This window comes from Eubalaena glacialis, chromosome 2 (assembly GCF_028564815.1).
Source record: "Eubalaena glacialis isolate mEubGla1 chromosome 2, mEubGla1.1.hap2.+ XY, whole genome shotgun sequence".
Lineage (NCBI taxonomy): Eukaryota > Metazoa > Chordata > Mammalia > Artiodactyla > Balaenidae > Eubalaena > Eubalaena glacialis.
The window spans coordinates 100560156-100582828 of record NC_083717.1 but is presented as its reverse complement, the minus strand read 5'-3'; the positions used below and the strand labels follow the sequence as shown (position 1 = coordinate 100582828).

The 22673-nt window shown below is 34.4% G+C and overlaps 1 protein-coding gene across 3 annotated transcripts in view; it reads right to left on the bottom strand.

Moving 5' to 3' along the window:
- The window catches only part of GABPB1 (GA binding protein transcription factor subunit beta 1), a 65760-nt gene that overhangs the window by 3607 nt on the left and 39480 nt on the right, over positions 1 to 22673 (bottom strand). For 2 of the 3 annotated variants that reach the window (XM_061182145.1, XM_061182146.1), the window contains exons 3-8: positions 19701 to 19868; positions 17883 to 18077; positions 16498 to 16645; positions 16033 to 16146; positions 5645 to 5830; positions 1954 to 2069 (exon numbers count right to left, since the gene is read on the bottom strand). In XM_061182145.1, coding sequence (XP_061038128.1) covers positions 1954 to 2069; positions 5645 to 5830; positions 16033 to 16146; positions 16498 to 16645; positions 17883 to 18077; positions 19701 to 19868 — 927 coding nt within the window. The remainder of the gene's footprint in view (positions 1 to 1953; positions 2070 to 5644; positions 5831 to 16032; positions 16147 to 16497; positions 16646 to 17882; positions 18078 to 19700; positions 19869 to 22673) is intronic. The other variant, XM_061182147.1, reaches the window with a different exon arrangement.

Sequence of the window (22673 nt, the reverse complement as noted above, 5' to 3'; positions counted from 1 at the left end):
TGTACTATAAGGAAATGATTACCTGGTTTTAGAAAACATTGGAGGTCTCTCTTCATTCTGTATCCCCTGCCCACCTCTACCATCTCTACTCACTGTATGCTTCAAAGTCTCTCTGTAATAGCTCTAACATTGTGCAACTTTGGCTTGAACATTTCCAGTGATGGAGAATAAGACTTCCATTACCAGAAAGCTCTAATTATTAAAATTAAGCTAAAACTAACTCGTGAAGATCTTTATATCAAGCTAAAATTCCATCTCCCTGAAGTTCTAATCTCCTTGGTTCTAGTTAATTTATATACCTCAATTCATACTTTCTTGTTACTTGCGATTATTCTCCTTGGTCTCTGAAAGACTGTAAGAGTGGAATTAGGTTGATCTTTGATGAAAACAGCAATTCTCACTGGTTGTTAGGTAAATAAAGGTACAGCCTGCACACTCATTATTTTGAAAATGTTGAATTGACATAAATCCACTATACTTCAATTAAAAGAAATGTTGAATTGAGTCAGTTTATGTTCAATAAAAATTCAAGTAATTTAAAAATGTTTTATTAAATAGTTAAAGCAAAGTACATGACAAACTCTTTCTCACCTTATATGCCAGAAAAAAAGATCAACTGATTTACCAGTAAAAGACATTAAAGATTTTTAAATAATAAGGATACTGATACCATTCAATGAAATAAATGGTTAGTTTATAAAAACTTCAGTGTACTGAATATCACCTTAAATTTTGAAGAAATGAAACAACTCACCCTCAATAATTAAAGTCACAATTTTATCAAACATTCTGGTTAAACCATGAATCAAATTCTTCTTAACTCAATAATATGTCCTTTGAGATTGTGGCCAAAGATATACCAATCTTATATGTAAACGAATTTGGGCAAGGATATTTTCTAATAGTCCTCAGTCAGAATTATGTTGCCTTTAGGTGGTATTTTTAAAAAATCCTCTCTTTTCTATGATAACAAAGAATTCCTAAATATTCACCAACATTTACTATTCACACATATTAGATATTATGAATGTGTATATAATGAGTATGCTGACTTTTTCAACTCTCATAAAAACCCCAAAATACAGATATTGTTATCTTAAATTCCAATTTGGGAGAAAATAAAACACGAACTCAGAAAGGTAAGATAACTTGCCTCAAAGCTAATAGGGAGGGGCAAGAGGTGGGATTCAAATCCAGCTCATTTAATTTCAAGTCCAATATTCTTTTTTTTACACTGCAGTTGCTCTTTCAAAGTTATTCAAGAATGAGCTTATTTTCATTTGATATAAGTTAATATCAACTTTAGAAAACATAACTTTATTTACAGTCATGTGAGAAAAAAAATCTGTGAGGTAACAACTATGGTTTGGTTACACTTACAAACTAGTTTACAATTACAAACTAGTTTGGCAGAGGGAAAAGAAGGTGAATCCTAACAACAGTTAGTCTAAATTTAATTTCCTTAAGGGACTTAATAGTGAAATAAGCAGTTACCTATGGCTTTTTACAAAATAATTCAGCTGACAAACTTCAACATTCTTTAAGAGGATCTTCCAGCCCAAATAGGCATTTGCCTTTCACTTTTGAAAGAAAAAAATTTTTTTAGTCAATATATAGTGACATTCCCTTTAGTGACTTGGGAGAATGATGTATGTAAATTTAATAGAAAATAAAGGATGCAGTACAAGAACAGAAGACATTCCAATGTTACCATGATGACAGACTTTGTTACAAACAAATTCTTTACTCATTCATTCATTCATTCAATATTTATTTATTGAAGGCTTGCTATATGGATAAGGCAAAAAAATTAGACAAAAAAGTACTCATTCTATATCAAAACAATACTGTCAGTAATAAATATAAAAGACAAAAAAAAAAAAAAGAAAGAAAAGCAAATGGAATTTATTTTGGATGACTGCAGCAAAACACACCGGGTAAAAGACTCCTTACTTCTATTTCTGCAGACTCCACCCGGTTTTCAATTATTTCAATACATTGTCTCTTGGTTGGTGGTTCTTCACTTATAACAGTTTCTTCAGCAATGTCTGTTGCTGGTACTGTTAATACTAAAATGAAAAAATGTACACATTACTTCATTTACAGATAGGTTTAGAAGAATTAAAACTAGTCTTGAGATTGTTGATGCAACTCATCTAAAATAAATATATTCCAGAAACAATAATTTCAAAACACTGATTTGCTTTTTTATGAGAAATGTCCATATTTGTCTTCAACTTCTTGTCTATTTATTGAAAACTACTTATTGTTTAAGGTACCTACTTATTTTTTTTAATTTTATAGATAATACATTCATTGGCTCAAAATCAAAATAATACTTAACAAGCATAGTTTGAGAGGTCTGACTTCACCCTTGCTAAAACAGATACTTTTACTGGTTGCTTATACATTGTTCTTGTGTTCATTTATGTAAAAACAAACATGAATATACATTCTCCTTTTTCTCTCTCTTACACAAAAGGTAGCATACATACAAAACATACATTCAAACATACATAAGATAGATACATCGTTCTGTGTCTGCTTTTTTCACTCCATATATCTAGGGTATCTTTCACCAACACATAGAGAGCTTTCTTTCATTTAGCTGCATTATATTCCACTGTGAGGATACACCATTATGAACAATGTCTGTTTATAAACTCTGCTTGTTTTTCCACTGGGTTGTTAGACTGTCCCAATTTTTAGTATCTCTTTACATAAATGTAAATATACAGAGAGCGAGAGGCTGTCCTTGCTTTGCATACCAGTGCGGGAACATAAACATGACTGTGCAAGCTAAAACTATGCAAAACAATCTTAATCGTCAATGGGAAAAATTACAACTGTCCTACAGTCTTTAATGTTGTCAAAACATTAAAAACTCTCCTACTGTCATTTATAAATGTAAACAAATGAAAAAATAGTAAAACTATCATTTATTTAGTACAATGTAATTAAAAACATTAGAAATATTGAGAATTAAAGTATTTCTTTTAACTCATACCATATTACACTACACTTATAAATTCACTCAAGAAGAACTGAGAATTATATCTGTTTCACTGGACTATCTACATAGTCTATATATTCATTTGCCAGTTATAATTTTTAAATTATGAAAGCTTTAAAAGTTTATTTTAATATTCATTAGGTTCCTCTCATTGCTCTTCTTTTCCAGTTATCCTTATTCTTCTTCCCTCCTCCTCCATCAAAATAAACTTCAGAATCTGTTTGGCTAATTCCAGAAAAAGACCTATTGGTCTTTGTTATGGCTTGAATTGTGTCCCCCTCAAAATTTAAATGTTGTTAAGTCCTAACCCCCAGTACCTCAAAATGTATTTGGAGATAGGGCCTTTAAAAAGGTTAAAAAGGTAAAATGAGATTTTGGTTTTATTTTTGGCTGCGTTGGGTCTTTGTTGCTGTGCATAGACCTTCTCTAGCTGTGGCGAGCGGGGGCTACTCTTCGTTGCAGTGCACAGGCTTCTCATTGCGGTGGCTTCTCTTGCTGCGGAGCATGGGCTCTAGGCATGCAGGCTTTGGTAGTTGTGGCTCGCGGGCTCTAGAGCACAGGCTCAGTAATTTTCGTGCACGGGCTTAGTTGCTCCGTGGCATGTGGGATCTTCCCTGACCAGGGCTCGAACCCATGTCCCCTGCATTGGCAGGCAGATTCTTAACCACTGTGCCACCAGGGAAGTCCAAAATGAGGTCATTTAAGTGGGTCCTAATCCAATATGACTGGTGTCCTTATAAGAGGTTAGGTCACAGACAACACACACAGACTGAGGGATGACTATATCAGGATACAGCAAGAAGGCAGCCATTTGCAAGCCAAGGAGAAAGGCCTCAGAAGAAACCAAACCTGCCAACACCTTGATCTTGGACTTCCACCTTCCAGCACTGTGAGAAGATAAACTTCTGTTAAGTCACCCAGTCTGTGGTAGTTTGCTATGGCAGCCCTAGCAAACTAATACAGTCTTTTTTTCCTATCACATTACATTTATCAATTAACTCGGGAAGAATTGAGAGCTTTATAATAGTGAGTCATCCTATCCAAAAACATGAGTTTCTTTCTATTTGTTCACCAATGAGCTTAGACTGTGTGTATAATGTCAGGTTTTGGAAACAATGTTATATCTGCTTAAAACAAATACTTTGAAAGTTTCTTCTTTTCTATATAATTAGAATTAGTTCTTTAAAGCTTTGTGAAAAGTACCTGGGCTTGATCCAAATCTTGGACCACCAGCAGAAGATTTCTGCATAGCGGTGAGAAAAGCCTCCTAGGCTCCACAGGTCAAGGGTTTCTTCCTCCACTGCTATGGCAACAAAATCGTTCCTTGAGACCTGGTCTCTCTGCAGGGCCATACCTCCACTATCACTCTAAACCAAACCTGGTTTAGGAGAACTTCTACCTCCAGCCCTTCCCTTCCCTAATTCCTTCACAGGCCATGAAGAGGCTTGGTCTCTGCAATCCTAGTCATTTTCTAATAGGTTATGTGTGCACATACTTTTTTTTGGTGGGGGTTGGGGGGGTATAGAGTACTGGGTACAGGGTGATGCTTGTTCAGATAGGAACTTTCTGCACCTTCTCTTTCTGCTTCCTCCAGCTTTCATGCTCTAGTCTATCTTAATCCTACTTGCAGCACTTCCTACTCAGATTGGGCCCTGTCTTACTCAAGTGTATATTTATTGCTGATTTCTGAGCTCAACCCCTTTTCTTGATGCACGACTGGGGGTTTCCCTGAGGGTTCTACTGCTCTGGCTTAGATCTTAAGACGTTTTTGGCAAGCACTTAAAATATGGAATTTTGTGGTTTTCTCAGTCTTTTAGTTTCACTAAACATGAAACTGGGGCTTATGTTTCATCTATCTTATTACTACTCTCTTATTACTCAAAAGGAAAAAATTGGGACAATTATCAACAAAGCTGCTAAAAGTTGTCACTGTTCCTACCATAACTCCTAAGTCCAACTTTTTTTTTTTTTAAATTAATAGCTACTCTATTTATTTATTTATTTATTTATTTATAGCTGTGTTGGGTCTTCGTTTCGTGCAAGGGCTTTCTCTAGTTGCGGCAAGTGGGAGCCACTCTTCATCGTGGTGCGCGGGCCTCTCACTATCGCGGCCCCTCCCGTTGCGGGGCACAGGCTCCAGACGCGCAGGCTCAGCAGTTGTGGCTCACGGGCCCAGTTGCTCCGCGGCATGTGGGATCTTCCCAGACCAGGGCTCGAACCCGTGTCCCCTGCATTAGCAGGCAGACTCTCAACCACTGCGCCACCAGGGAAGCCCCCAACTTCTTTTTAAGTAGCTTTTTTTCACATGGTGTTTTTAAAAGCCCGTATGATATCTGAATTGTATTAAATGGCCTAGGAAAGTACTGTCCAATACTGATTTTGAATTACTTATTTAAGCTCATTTTCCAACCAAAATACTTTGGGGCCAATTCCTCTTTCTACCTAGTATACACTCAGAGAAAGCAAGCTAATTTTAACAGTAGCCTAAGCAAATAAAACTAGGCAATTAAGTCTGCTGCAAAAGGTTACAAAAACAAAATTTAAGGCAAAAATAAATGCTTTGAAAAACATGTCACAATTTCCTGAGGATTAAGAATAAATGCAAACTTTATGTAAATGCCATCTACCAACCTTGTTGTCCATCTGGCATGGTCACAATGATGGGCTGACCTATTCCGCTGGTTGGAATGGAGTGCAAATTTCCAAGCTGAATTCCATCTGTAACTATTGTGATGACCTGCTGACCCCCTGAACTAACTACTTGCTGAATTGCACCATCCACAGATTCTGCAGTAACTACTTCCTCCGTAGCCACTACTGGAAAAAAAAAATACATGTAAAAATCAGTGAACATATATAAAAGTATGAACAGAAGTTTATTTTTGCTCTGCTACCTTTGCTGTCCTTACTTCTTTCTTATACAGAAAAGCTTTTACATGTTTTTTAAATTCAGTCTCCAGTGGTGTTGTAGATACCTATGTAAACAGTTGACTACAAGTCCCACAATTTACAATAAGTGAGTTCCAACTATCTATGCATGCACATGTTTAAATAAACTATCTTCATTTAGTTCTATGAGGTATGAAATTTAGAAGCTCTCCTAAGGTCACAGATATGACAAAGGTTACGCCAGCTTAATAAGATTCCACAATCCAAAAAAGAAAATATTGTATGTGGTTATACTCCATTCAAATTTACATATATGAGTTGATATACATTTCCTATCCAACAAAACACGGAAATTTGTATTCTTCAAGTAGAGAGAATAAACAGTATTCCCTTTTTGGACTGTGTGAGCAAGGGTTGCCTTCATAATAAGTGGCAAATAGATCTGGTACTGTAGGCTATGAAATAATATATTAACATTTACATAAATAAGATTCAAAACTATGTTCTCAATGTTTTATGAAAGGTTCAGAGAGGATTCTGGCAGCTGAACACAGCACTCCAGGTCTTGCCTAGGTAAAGAAATTGCCAAAATCCTTTCCCACAAGCAATCCTATGCCCAACTACTGATCCCGAAAGACTACACATAGCAGCTTTACTCATAATAGTCAAAAACTTGAAACAAATCAGATATCTGTCAAAAGTAGAATGAATAAATAAACTGTGGTAGATTCATGCACCGGAATACTACACAGCAATTAAAGTGACTCCTGATGTGATGCAATAGGAGATTACAAAATATCCCTGTGTTCTTACTGGAAATGTTTGACCTGAATCTAATTATTAAGAAACAAATGAATCCAGAATGTGAGTGATCCTGCAGACAACTGGCTTAAACTCTTCAAAGATTTCAGTGTCATAAAGAACAAGTGAGGCAGTAGGACTGTCCTAGATTGGGGGAGACTAAAGAGACATAATAATCCAATACAGTGTGTGAACTTTGATTGGATCCTGGGTGAAAACAAACAGTTATAAAGGACATTTGGGGGATAACTGAGGAAACTTGAATATGGACCATATGCCAGATAATATTACTAAATTAATGTTGATATTTTTAAGAAACATAATAGAACTGTGAATATGTAGGAAGCTGTCCTTGTTCTTGGTAGATACATGCTGAAGAATTTAAGGATGAAGTGTCATGATGTCTGTAGCCTAGTTTCAGATAATTTGGCAAAATAAAAGCATGTGTCTGTGTTTGTGTGTGTGTGAACATGCAGGTGTGGCAAGATGTTAACAGGTGGTGAATACAGGTGCAAGGTATAAAGTTCATTCTCCAATTTTTCTATGGGTTTTAAAAACTATCAACATTAAAAAACGTTTTAATATAACTAATTCTGAAAAAAAAAATGACAAAAAAAACTATTTCTAAATGATATGGTTTTCTGAAATGTGTTATTTGAGGCAACACTTTACCAAAAGTGTAATGAAATAAAATCATTCTCTCCTGAAGTCATGCTACCCTTCAGATACACAGTTACTCTGAAACACGCTAAGTTGCTACCAAATTCCAGCAGAATGTCATGGATATCAACGACCAAGGGATTTACTAAATACAGAGATGCCCTAACTAAACAAACTCCTTTTTTAATAAAAGGCAAGATAAGTACTGGGACCCTAGTTTTCAAGGATGAACTCATGGTAACAGGCCTGGCTGCAACCCTGTTACTGTGTTATTTGGGTAATCAAGGGTCACAATGCAAACCACAGATGATATTCAAAATGCAAAAACCTTTATGTTTTGCGTTCTCTCATTTTTGTTTGTCTTAAACCATAATTAGGCCTTATCACCAAGCACTTAAGAAAATTTCAGGAAGATAATTATAAAATGAAATGTAGGGCATAAAACATTAATGTATTCAATAGAACAACTACTGAGGTTTTCAAAGACATTAACTATTGCTTTGATCTTTTAAAAAAATATCCATATGAAAAACAAATGTTCACTATAGTTGAATGTTAACTATAAGTAGCAAATATTTTTAAAAACATAATCATACGTAAGAAATTTCTGAGATCACATATAATCAAGGCACAACTCAAGAACTTTCATCTTTGCACTATTTGCAATGACTGTCATTAAGATAAGAGAGTTCTTGCCTTTCATCTAAAAAGCTTTCTTTTTAAGTTGTGCTATGGTAAGGAATTTAAGAAAAAATTATAAGGAAACCAATTACGTAAGAAAACAAAGAACCACCTCAGTAATCCTAAGAACAACCCAGCAGTGAAATGTTGAAACATGTAAGAATAAAACAGAAAGCCTAAAAACTTTAAAAAGAATGTTATTTAAAAAAATATACATAGACAGATATATCCAAATATAAAACCCCCGGATAAAAAAATAACTAATAAATATTCATTGGTCTAATTTAAAAGTCAAGTTGTAATATACAAAGAGAGCCTAGATAATCTACAGCATCTTTGAAAATGTTTGAGACCTCTGGTTCAACATGACTTTTGAATTTTAATGCCATAGAAGTCAACTAAGACAAGGAAAAAACTGTCTTTGAGATGTTACTAGAAGATTGAAAATTCTATATGCATATAAATATTTCAATAAAATAGAAACTATGCTTACTGAAGAAAAAAATAACATTTCAAAAGTAGGATTGCCTGCAATTGAACCTGAAATTTTTTTAAAAAAGGCAAAAACAAAACAATCTTATGAAGCCCAGTAACATATACCTGAAAGCCAATTCACTTTTATTGATCTACTTTAGGAACAGACAAAAAAAAAAAAACAACACGCAAAGGGGACCTGACTCAAATTTCACTATTAGGAGAAAGGAGGGAAACAGCCACCAGATGCATTATACCTTTGGAAAAAAACACCTTATTAACAATTAGCTGAAGTTGCTCTAAAGACAAAAAGAAGGGTAGTCACACATGTCCATTTAATGGGATTATATAGCTGGGCTGCAAGAAAGAATAAGGCTAAGCAATGCAAAATCAATACAAGACTGCAGGCTAGAGCCATAAAATATTGTTTTATGAGAGTTTCATATGGACTAAACTACACTGCAGATGTAAGGCCTACATCCAACCAATTTTAACTTCTGATTCTACATCCAAATAACTCTCAAATCTATTCACTTCTTATTATCTCTTTGACAAATTCTAATCCACGCTACCATTATTTCTTCCCCAGGTGACTGCATTAGACTCCTAACTAAACTCCCTTCCAGAGCCCACCAAAGTAATCATTTTAAAAGTCCTATATAATCTTACCTTCAATTACCATGAGTTACTCTCCCACTTGCTGAGCTCAGCCACGCTGGTCTCTGAGTCCTCTGAAAGGACAAGCTTTCCTGCCTCAAAAGCTTCACATGTGTCCTCCTACCTAAAATGTTCTTCCCCCAAGTTTTGCTCCACTAATTCCTACTTAGTCTTTAGTTTAAATGTCTCTTCCTCTAGAAAGACTCACCAACTTGGTCAAAATCCTGTATTCTTTATATATACCACGAATCACAAGTATTTATCTGAATGAATAACTTTAATATCTCATTCTACTGAAAGACTACATGTTCCATAAAGGTTGGGACTGTATATGATTGTTTACCAGAACATAAGAGATAGTCAACAAAAATCTGTTCAATGAATGAATAAATAATATTTTTCTAATTGTAAATGAACAGCTATTTGTAAAACCAATATATGGAAAATTTAGCTCAAGAACAGTTTTGAGTTATTCCTTTAACATAAGCACGATATATCCCTCCATGAATTTTTATTATTTGTACATTTTTATTTTGTTCTAAAGCAAGAAGAGAGAGTAAGGGTGAGAGCTTCCTGGAATTTTGATTTTCCAAATAGGAAACACCTGTAACAGACTGGCGTGTAAGCTTTGGTAGAAAAATAGGATAACATGATTGCCTCTGTTTATTAATAGTGTACTACAAAGTGGTGGTTTTCTTATGAGGAAAAAGGCAGCTGCAATCCCCAAAAGAAAACCTTTACTTTTTTGTATCTTCATTTTGGAATACCTTCCAAAATGGAATAACTTGAAATGAGTTCTTATCTATCTAAATCTTTAAATCCCATTCATTCTTTAGGGTACAACTCAACCTCACCCCATCCCACTCCACCCCAATCCCACCTCACCCCACTCCCCTAGCCCCATGCCCCAACTCCAGCTAAAAGTAATCTTTGTCCTCTGAAGAACTATAGTAACTGTATAATTTTTTTATAAATCTCTTATAGAACAATTTTAAAACATTTTAACCTATTCTAACTTTTCACCTGTTTATTTCTCATTTCTCTAACAAGATTATATGTTCCTACTAACTATAACTCTTCCCTCACCTTTTCCCTGACTTCAGTTTCCCTCCTCCATTCCTAGATTGGAATACTAAATTTCAAATGTGTTAACAATTTTTTTGGAAAAATAGTAGCTACAAGCTGGCTCCAAAAGAGCTGCCTGATCATTCTACTTCTGAAGCAGAGACATCTAAACTCCAAGCTTAAAACCCTGAAAGGAAACAAAACCTCCCTGATGTATAGTATCTGTACCCATTTGTAAGTTCTGATGGCTCAGAAACAAATACAGAAAAAATAGCATAGGGAAGCAGTAACTCATGGGTAGCTCAAAATTTTGTTTTCTGCACAAAGCAGGCATAAAACTTAGTGTAGAATACATGCTCAGGTACCTTAAAGTGTATAGGCTGGCCAAAAATAAAGAAATCAGCAGTCACAATGTTTAATCCCTTTAGTTTCATGCACAGGAAAATATACTATGAGAACACTTCAACTATGTACGTTTCAGGAAGATGACTGCTTTTTCCAAAATTAGTGAAATGAGCATAAGAAAAAAATAACAAAGTATATTTTAATGGAACCTCTGCACATCTTCCCAGTCAATTGAAATGTTCTATTGTGTCTGAACATACAGAACTTGTACATTATTTTCTGATGTTAAATCTCATCTTCCCAGTCAAGTGAAATATTCAATTGTGTCTAAACATATAGAACTTGTACATTATTTTCTGATGTTAAATCTCCTACCTGGCCAGGCAACTACTGTGACAAATCAAATAAAGCAAAAGAACCCAAATACCAAAGAGAAAAAAAATGAACCGAAATTAGACTGCAAATTAGACTCATTTGGTATTAGAAGGTGAAATATCGGCCAAAAGAAAAATATAATTCCTAAAATTATCAAGCATAATGATGGGAACTTCCAGCAAATATGGCAGATACTTTCTTAACTTAGAGGTAATTTAAAAGATGAAAAAGAAACACATTCCCTTAGTTCAAACAGATAACCACATTTACTTCCCTGAAACAGTATATATGTGTTTTTTATAAACAGAGGTCAGTAATATTAATTTTCTTTAAATCAAAATTTTATCAAAGCTTACCAATCAGCACCTGTTAGAGATAAAATTTCATAGGAGTTGCCATAATCTAAAAAATGTTTCTAATCTGAGCAGAAATCAGTGTGTTAGGTAACAGTATGTATAAATAAGGGAAAACTTAAAGAGGCACATTAAGTTAGAGATACGTAAGCCCTACTGGGTCTACAGACTGTGGGCAGTGAATAATTACTCTGTTTTATATTTAAAGTTCTCAGCATGATAACATTCTTCTCATCTCAATTTGAGAAATGTGGTCTTGACAATCACATTTTTGTTTTAATTATATCCTAATTACCTGAAGCCTGCTCCTTCATTACTCAGTCCTTAAAAAGATTAAATAGCAGGCATACAGATATACTCAACTATTAAAGCTATTAAGAAAGCCATTCCTCTCTCCCACATCTTTTCCTTAGTAGAGATTCACCTATGCACCCCAAAAATAGTTGAATAAATATTAAGTTACACATAAAAATGAAATAAATAAGAAATATATATTATTCAAGCAAATCTTTGCTGTAGTACACTCACAATTTTTAGATATTTACTATACAATCTATTAGTAGTAAGAAATAGATCTTTTAAAATTTGGGTCAAATTCTTAAATTTTGGTGTGCCATCACACCAAAATCACTTTTGAGAGCATGTTAAAAATATGGATGTCAGGGCCCCACCCTAAACTTACTGAATCAGAATCCACTGGGGTAGAACTGGGGCAAATGATTGTTGAGAAGGTGATTCTGATTCACACAAAATTTAAGAATGCTGCTCTTGTTGATATTATCATATTAATTCAAACTAATTGAGAGGAGTTCAAATTAGTAGAAAACTTGAATCACAGAATATTTAAAGTAACACAGCCTTCGAATCATTGGGTACATAAATTAACAAGATAATTTCCAACTATTTCCAAGCAAAAATTCTACTAGTTTGTTTGAAGAACCTAGGGGCAGGACAGGAATAAAGATGCAGACGCAGAGAATGGACTTGAGGACACAGGGAGGGGGAAGGGTAAACTGGGACGAAGTGAGAGAGTGGCATGGACTTATATACACTACCAAATGTAAAATAGATAGCTAGTGGGAAGCAGTCGCATAGCACAGGGAGATCAGCTCGGTGCTTTGTGACCACCTAGAGGGGTGAGATAGGGAGGGTGGGAGGGAGACACAAGAGGGAGGAGATATGGGGATATATGTATACATATAGCTGATTCACTTTGTTATAAAGCAGAAACTAACACACCACTGTAAAGCAATTATATTCCAATAAAGATGTTAAAAAATAATAATAATAATGTAAAAGAGGACAATTATTATATTAATGTTAGAGCTGCCTGATACTTCTCCTGAATTATTCCACTCCAAAATTATGAAGGATGTTTTAAACAAGTATCTTGAAAACTATGTCTGCATACTTTTAAAGGCTGTAAATTTTTTCACTGATTTGTTTCCAAAATGAGTAAGGTAATTTCATGTATCAAAAGACAGTTGTATCCTCCCTTAAAAAGAAATTAAAAATAAATAACTTAGTATTTTGATTTATGTATCACTTTCTTATGAGTTTGCTGAGTGTGAGTAGTCCCTTATATTAACCCAGGATATATTAATAAAATATTTCTGAAGCCTCAAAGCTGAAAACTAAACCTCAGTCAATGGTCAATGATAGCATCTTAATTCAGATGACTATTGCGAGATGAGATAATACACGTAAAGCACTTAGCATAATAACAAGCTTACAGCAAGAACCCTATACATATTAATCATTATTTTTCTATAATTCATTATGCCAAGTTAAATTTATGACTTACATCAAGTGTTTCATCATGTTTTTCTGGCCTGGCCTGGACCTAGATAGACCTAATGATTATTTAATATAATTATGCACATTAGCATAGGCCTGTGGGCTCAGGAACTGAAATAAAAACTCCCAAAAAACCAATTTAATAAAAATGAACATTAGCAACAAACTCTTCAGGGTATACTGAGATTTATCAAATTTTTTTTTTTGTACTTCTATCAAACAGACAAAGAATCATGAAAATTATGCATGGAGATTAAAAATTTAATCAAACAAGTTAAATGCTTGGAAAAATAAAAGTTTATGAGAAAAGAATAAAACTGGAAATATTTACATAAAAAATGCTAGTAAGGAAGCAATTCAATGAGAGATTCTAATCATCAAACATTGACAATCTGAAGTTATATTTGCTTGTAACATCAAGAAGACAGAGGTATCATTTGGTTTCACAATGAAAGCATTATACTAGACTGATTTCCTTTATGATGTTCCCATTGGACTAACATTAAGATTTGTTTTATATGTCAAAGATAGTCCTAATGTAAACATGAAAGAACTATTTAAAGCCATAGTTCAAATGAAACAGCATGGTATCCTAGACTATCATAAGTACCTCCCCTCTATATATAGGACCATGTCAGCCAGCTAGCTTCCATTTCAAATGCAGTCCATTTGCTGCTACACTGGCTATTTATTATCAGAAGATGTGTTTACTGTACTACTTAGCCAGTAAAAGAAAAGAATAAGAGCAGTACCAATTAGTGTACTGATGGTTCTTATATTTTGTTTTTCAATCATTTATAAAGGGCAAACAGGAGAACATTTATTTCAAAAGACTGCTCCAAAAGATACACCTCAGAAGTAAAACTAGGAATAGTGATGCTTTTGTTTCATATAAGACAAAGTGATGATTACACAAATATTTATTCCTATCACAAACCAAATTCTAAACATTCTAGAAGAGACTCGTCCACTGATCACCTGAAGAAATTGCATAGAGGAAACAGTATATTTAGTGGTCACAGACACACAACTTGGGAATCAGTCAGACCTTGAGCACAAACCTTCTTTCACCACTTAATAGCCATGCTACTTTGGACAAAATTATTTAACCTCCACAAACCTCAATTTCATCATATATAAAATGGGAGTACTACTTTATTTCCCAGATCCTGAGATGTCCTTGAAAAAACATATAAACATTTCTAAATCAGGATGAGTCTGAAAAATGATGTTAAAAGAAACTGGACGGCCAAGAGGCAGAGAAATAACTTGACTGAGCATGTGCAAACTGACCTGCAAGAAGATATTTCTTTATGTGATTACACACCTCAGCTGAGTTGTTTATACTGGTGGCAATGTACTCACCTGAATTTTAACTTAATTCAAGCTCTTAAAATACCTTCAGAAAGATTTCACTATGATGTAGTATTGAAATGAAAAAATTATTGTGCTCACAGAAGACTGTAAGTCACATGCAATAAAAGTCAACTAAAATTACCAATTCTCTAAGACTAGACCACACATAACATTTTCAAAGGTAGAAGTTAGAGAAGTTGGTATGACCAATTTGTGGAGTCAAACATCTAAATGTCAAAACTTTGAGCTGACTTTGAAGAACGGATTAATTTTCAGAGATATGTACTTTAATAATGGCAAAACATTTACAAGTTTAATCAAATAGAAATCCACCAATGAAATTAATTTTCTTCGATATACTTATGCAATTACAAAGGTGCTGAAGAGATCCAGGCATAGGTCATAAAAGCAGCATGTCAATAGGATGATACACATAGCTGCTAATGGCCAAAAGTGATTCAGAAAAATCTTAAGACTCCCAAATATAAAGGTTTAGATTCAAACATTGATTACAATGCTAAAGAAGCTGGAGAATGAATAAATGTTTACTATTACTAGTTGAGGGGCATAGGCGGAGGGATGGGGGAGGGAGGGGGGGAGAGAGAGAGAGAGAGGAGAAGGAGAGAGATAAGTAACCACCCCCCCCACCACCAAAAAATACATCATCCAATCATCACCTTGAAGAGTCAAATCCAGTAATATCTACCTTCGATCTTCTTGGTGAGGATTAAATGAGACACGTAAAACATCAGCCGCAGTGCAGAGCACACACAGTAAACATGCAGTGAACTGTTGTTGTTATTATTATTATTAGTCACATTTTGAAAAAAAATTAAATAATGAATGACAACAATATTCTTTACTTTCATAAGCATTGGTCCAAATAAAATGGCTTAAACTACAGTAAGAAAAATAATTTTGTGGATTTTAAATTCCCTAATTAAAAAAATATTTTACTTACATAATTATAGCAAGAACTATTTTGGTTAAGTATAAAGGTAAACCTTATCAAACCAGCTATTAATACTGTTTGTTATCATTTAACCCCAGGTTATCCTTTAATGGTGGTTGTTGGTATGCTATTTCCTAGTTTTGTCAGTCATTAAGATTTTATGTCATTCTAATAGAGCTGCCAAAAATTAAAAGTTATGAAAAAGACAGCAGGTTCATATATATTTAGCTAATTTATTTATACAAAAAGTCAGACTAGTAAAACAAAGCCAAATGGGGTACACAGACATGTTTTCTGTGAACCACACAAGTTTGTTTTTAATTTTAATTAATTTTAATTTTAATTTAATTTAAAATAATTGCCAAGATTTAATATTCTTTTAAAATCCAGATTTTAAGCTTCCCTTGAAAAAAACAGAGTCTGGCAACACTGACTGAGCATTTTACTATAATCAGTTAGAGCTGAGTAGGAGATGCACCCTTGCCCTGCCCCACTCTCCTCAGATGGCCATAACCTCAACCCTGCCCCCTTTAGTCTTTTAAATTTCCTTCCTGGCCTGTGCAAATATTTGAATCTCCAACTTTTGATGTACACATTTGACTTGTTTTTCTAACCTGGAGTTTCTGAAGAATTGGACAATGGAGCAGATGCTTCAGCTAAGGCAGCTAATGTAGCTAATACTGATGTGGAGGAGTTTCCAAATTGAACAGCAGATACACCCGTTTCATCTACGAGAAAGGAGAAAACATGTTTGAATTTTTAAGGAATTTAATCTAGTGAATTTTTCTGATAATCTGTTTTACTTTATTCAACTCTTAAATGAAGCTTAGATAATATTAGTTTTGTGAAAAACAAGCTTGGATAGCATTAGCTTTTGAAAGGTAATATTGCAGTACATTTTGCAATATCACCTTTCTTTAGATTATTTTGCCTCATAAAAATTTTTTTGCCAATTATAACAAAGAAAACCAAGGTGGCTGATATGATCTTACCCTCATTCTCCAACAGTCCTTTCTTAAAAGGATGAATACCTACTAAAGCATAAAATCCCAACAGCTATCCTATATGCATCTCAATACCTGTTGCCTTGGATGAATTTTCTGAAGATACCAGACCTGTTAGGTTCACCACCCCTCCAGGTCCAATGATAAACTGTGGTGTTGCAGCGTGTATCGTCACAGTGTCGGGACTCTCTGGGTTTGTGTTGATTTGGTTCTGCATAGCAATCTAGGGGACAAATTACCACAGTGTTTTCAGAATTATAACCAGAACATATAGGACAGACTTTCAATGTAACATCCTGCAATCTAAGAATCATGTAATAAAAATGGAAATCTTTGTTTATGGTCTACTGAAAGTACAGTGGTAAATCATAGATATGCATTTATATCCTGAGTTCCCCTATTAGGTAAAGCAGCAAAATCCCATGTGAGGAGAAGTAGGTATCTGAAAGGATTTTATAGAACTCAGTTGAGTGAATTCCCTGGTGGTCCAGCGGTTAGGACTCTGCGCTTTCGCTGCCAAGGGCATAGGTTCAATCCCTGGTCAGGCAACTAAGATCCCGCAAGCCACACGGTGGGGCCAAAAAAAAAAAATCTGTGTTCTATATATAAACAGAACACAGTTGAAAGATATTCTGCTGCCCTGCGGCTACAGAAATTAAATTACTTAAATCAAATTATGTTCTCACTATATTCAGCAATATATAACACTACCTATATAAAGCACATCCTTCCCAGTTAATTGTCCTCCATCCTCAACCCTAGGCTCCAAACTGCACTCTTGGTAGTAAAAGAATTGGAAGAAGCACAGCAAAATTTACTTTCCTGAACACATAACATCTTTTAAGTAACTACCTGAAGTTCAACAGACTCAGATAGTCTTAGATAAGAGTTCTACTGGGAAGGAGAACAAGAAGATAGGCAAGAAGAGGCAATAAGTAAAGAAGAAAATTTACATCAATGTTGTCTAGCTAAAGAAAAGAGAAGTAATGTTGGTTAGTAGGAAAACTTGTCCAAAAACCATAAATAACTATGCTCATAAACAGATTTTTTTGAGGATGGTGAAAAAATAAAAGAAACCAATCAGAATGATGAAGACTACATCACTCACTGAGGGGACATGATTATGGTTGCTAAAAAAAATGTTAGTGGAAGTATAACAGACTTGAAAAACCATAAGGTATCCAAACATGCAACAAAATAGTTAATAGACTAAAATGTATAGAAGGGAATTCAGAACCTTACAAACACTGAAAGTAATCACTTTATCTAATCTTCTAATATTACATGCAAAGACTGTGGTCTTACAATTAGGAAAATGAACAGCAATAAACAAACAGGAAGTGAAAAAGGAATAGCACTGTCCAAAATAAGTCCAAAATGAAAAACTACAAGCTAAATAGTTCAAATCATCCATATGACAGAGATCCTTTTATTTTCTTAAATTAAAAGCCAAAAGTTACCTGTAGTATCTCTGCTAAATCTTCATTCCCATTGTCTATTGAAATATCAAATGCAGTTTTACAAAATTTACTTTGCGTGTGTACATCAGCACCATATTTGATTAAGAGTTCCACCACCTCTTGATGATTGTGTTCTGTGGCCCAATGTAGAGCTGTCATCTTCAACATGTCCTTTGCATTGACATCAGCGCCATGCTATACAAATATTTCAAAATAAGAAATTTCTAAAATACGAAATATAAAGAAATCCTGATATGAAAATACTAGCCACTGTGCTTTAAACCAAGAATCTGCTACTAATATGACCAACTCTTTATTTTTGTGTGTTGAATAATCTACACATTACAGGAATCACCACACATCTGTCACGTAATCAGTTTCCTATCATGTTGGCTTTCCTAATTGCACTCCTTCTAATTTCTTAGGAGTATAGCAATTATTTTTTCAGTCATCCAGCCATGAGTATGAAGGACTAGAATGGCATAAGGTGTGAAGGAAAACTATGAACATTCCTCCAAAACCCTCCAGCGCCTTATTTACACAAAAATATCCCTTGCTTTCAAAACCAGTGCAATATAATGAATTAATAGGGAGCTATCAAGAGATACACTATCCATTATGGTCGTCACTAGACACGTGTAGCCGAATACAGATACGCTGTGCATGTAAATACACACTGGAATTCAAAGACCTCACACCAAAAAAAGGATGTAAAACATCTCAATAATTTTTAAATTGATTTCATGTTGAAATTATAATATTTTATATATACCGAGTTAAATAAAATATAATATTAAAATTATTTTGTTTTTACTTTTTTAATGTAGCTAATAGAAAATCTAGAATTACACGTGATTTGTACTCGTGGCTTACATTGTATGTTTTTTGGATAAGTTGATCTAGAGGCCAGAATAAAAAGAATTAAGAATATCTAAATCTATCACTCTCTGTTTCAGAATTTTCTCTTTGGCATCTAGATGATTAAAGAAAAAGCCCTGCCTGTATTATTTGTTTGTTAATTATTCAAGCCTAACATTCCCTTCCATGTGCGCTTTAAATGTGTTGAGTAAGACAAAGCTGTAGTCCCTCACCACAGCAAAGATCAAGATCTAAGAAATCAACTGTCTGACTTAACTAAAAACATACAATGAGGAAGTTTTTCCCCCCAACAAAATAACACTTTAAGATAATTTTCATTCAAATGAATGCTTACACACAAAAAATGAGATAACATGGGGGAAAAAAGTAGATATGCAATAAAACTGAGACAGGCTGGGACCTGGGCCCCTTTGCTGCAGGGCTTGCACCTGGACAAACATCTCCTCCAGCAATAGAATACAAAGAAACTAATATAAGGGACTAAAAGTAACTGCATGCATGTGCAGTTGGGCAAATTATGAACAATAAGATACAAAAAGACCAAAAACCCAACTGCCACTTCTGAGGTGTTGGGAGCAAAAGCAGGGCACTGCATACAGCACCACTAAGGGGGTGGGCAGACCACCCAAGCCACCCCTCCCATATGACCCCTGGACTGGCCCCTACCCTCACAGCATTTAAGGGACCAGCTCCTCCCCCGTCAGGGAGCGAGCAAGGGAACCTGTTACTTGTTTTCGCTCCCTAGTGCTACAGCACCAGTCCTAATAAAGCCTTGCCTGAATTACTTGTCTGGCCTCTTATCAATTTCTATTGATTAAGGAGTCCAAGAACCCTGTCAGTAACAAAACTAGTTCCCTTCTACCTCTTATAAAACCACTATGGTTTTATAGCCTTTGGGGTCTTACTTTCAAAAGCAAAGTGCAAAAAGAGAACACATACCTTAAGCAAAACCTCCACTATGCTGGCATGGCCCTCAGAAGCTGCCATATGCAGCGGCGTTCGGTCCACTTTGGTTCTGGCATCCCTACTTACACCAGCTCGGAGTAGTACTTCTGTGGTGGAATAATGTCCGTACTGTGCTGCCAGATGAAGTGGAGAAGTTCCCAGCTACACCACGAGAAAAAAAATCCACATCTACAGTCATTTTTAAATACACTTTTATTTCTATCTACTACTTTATATATTCTGTTTACAGAGCAAACATTCTCTTTATATCAAATGTTTACATAGTAACTCAAAACTGAAAAGGAACAGTCTCTTCATAGGGGCCTTCAAGAATTCCCATTCATTTCTCAGTGAGGAAGAAATGACAATATTTCATTTAATTCAAACTTGCTTTCTTTATTTTGTTATCAGATAGTCTAAACAAAATTAATTTCATCAGGAATTAGACACAATTAGGGTCTGAGAAATTTTTGAGCATTAGAACGTTTTCCTCACACCATTCACACAAAACTTTTCATCTATGAAATTCATATCAAATAAATGTAACAGTGTACATTTTTACATTAAACTGTTTCTAGGACTTAAAAATAAATTAATTAAAGCACCTCAGTGATCTTTTTAAAGGAGTTCATATAGTCATTTTTCAAGGAAAAAATCTGATGTGAGGTGCACTTGCCAAAGGTGAGTTAAGACGGAGCCAAAACATACAGCAGAAACTAACACAACATTGTAAATCAACTATACTCCAATAAAAATTTAAAAAAAGAACCAAAAGAGAGCCCAGTTCTCCTGAAATTGGTTCCACGTGGCCTAGTCATGCTACATTCAAAATATACAGGAGAAGTACATACTAAAATGTGAAGAAGAGCCTTATCAGAGGTATAATTTTTAATAGGTGAAAATTAGAATTACATCACATGCATTTAGAAGCACAAAAAGTCCCTACAACTGTCTGATTACCAAGGCACTCATGTTCTAAAGAACCAAGATAGTTCACTAGAACATGCAATTTGCTAAGACCACTACTGTAATAATAGCAACTAAGGTTTTTATTTAAGCACTTTCCATAGCAAGCACTATTCTAAGACCTTTACACCTATTGTCTCATTTAATCTCCTCAAAACACAGGTACTATTATTATCCTCATGTGGCAGTAAAAGAAACTAAGGCATGACCAGGGGATAAGGGGGGGATAAATTGGGAGATTGGGATTGACATATACACACTACCATATATAAGACAGATAACTAATAAGAACCTGCTGTATAGCATAGGGAACTCTACTCAATACTCTGTAATGGCCTATATGGAAAAAGAATCTTAAAAAAAAAAAAAAAGAGTGGATATATGTGTAACTGATTAACTTTGCTGTATACCTGAAACTAACATCACAATGTAAATCAACTATACTCTAATAATAATTTTCAAAAATTTTAAAAAAACAAATAAGGCATAAAGAGGTTACTAATTTGCCTGAAGTCACACAAGTAAGAGTCATAATACAAAGCTAGGTATGTGCTCTCAATATATGTTAAAAATGGAAATCATTTACCCTGGGAATAATTATTTCATTACTATTAAAAGCCTTGTATTTTTAAGGGAAGGTCATTCCAGCAGATTAAAGAAGATTCTTAAACAATCCTTTCTTTCTCCATGCTCTATCGTATTTTTCTAAAACTGGCCCTTTCTATACCCTTAAATTCTAATATTTAATGAAATATCTCCATAGCCTATTTAGCAACCATGAGTTCTGCTCAGTGTGATATAATGGTTTCTTTTGTAATTTTTTCTTCTTGAGACCTTACCTTTTTGGTTGATGATACAAAATATATATATATGTACATATATGTAGTTTGAAGGAGGAAAATAAGGTAAATACCATCACAGTCTAGAAATAAAGCATTACCAGCAATTTAGAATCTTCCCACGTGCCACTCCCTAATAAATAAACCCTTCCCTCAACCCCTGAGGTAATTACTAGTCTGAATTTTGTAATAAACATTGCTTTACTTTGCTTTTTAAAAATTACTATGTATCCCTAAATAATATACTTTGGTATTGCCTGCTCTGAACTTTATTTAAATAGAATCACATTGCATGTATTTCTCTGAGACTTGCCTTCTTTGGATTAATATCATAAGATTCACCCATGTTGACGAATATAAGTATAGTTCACTGATTTTCTCTGCTCTATGATTTTTTACCAAATGAATAAGCCATAATCAATTTAACCAATCCACTGCTGAGCATTAAGGTTTCCAGTTTTTTATTATGAATAATGCTGCTACTAAAAACAATCTTATACATGTCTCAAGTACATGAACAAGAACTTCCCTTGGAAATATTCTTAGAAGTTCAATAGCTATGCCAGAGGGTATGTACACATTCAAATCTACTAGGTACTGCCAAACTGTCCTCCAAAATGTTTCTATCAGTTTGTGCATCTCCTCACCAACGGTTGGTACTGCAAGACTTTTTTGTTTAGTTTTTGCTTATCTGATGGATAAGCAATAGTATTTCATGATTTTACTTTGCATTTGCCCAATCATTAATGTAGCTGAGCATCTTTTCATGTTTATTGGTCATTCAAACATTCTCTTTAGTAAAGTACCATATCAAGTCATTTGCCCTATCTTCTTTGTCTCGTTTTTCATCACTGTCATGGGAATCCCTATGTATTATGGACACTAATCCTTCTTAAGATTTTTTTGTCTTTTTTTTTCAGGGTTTATAGATATTTTTTTAATTGAAGTATAACTGATTTACAATATTATATTAGTTTCAGGTGTACAGCATAGTGATTCAGTATTTTTATAGATTATACTCCATTAAAAGTCATTACAAAATAATGGCTACAATTCCCTGTGCTGTACAATATATCTTTATTGCATATCTATTTTATACATAGTAGTTTATATCTCTTAATCCTATACCCTATTTCGTCCTTCCCCACTTTACTCTCCCCAC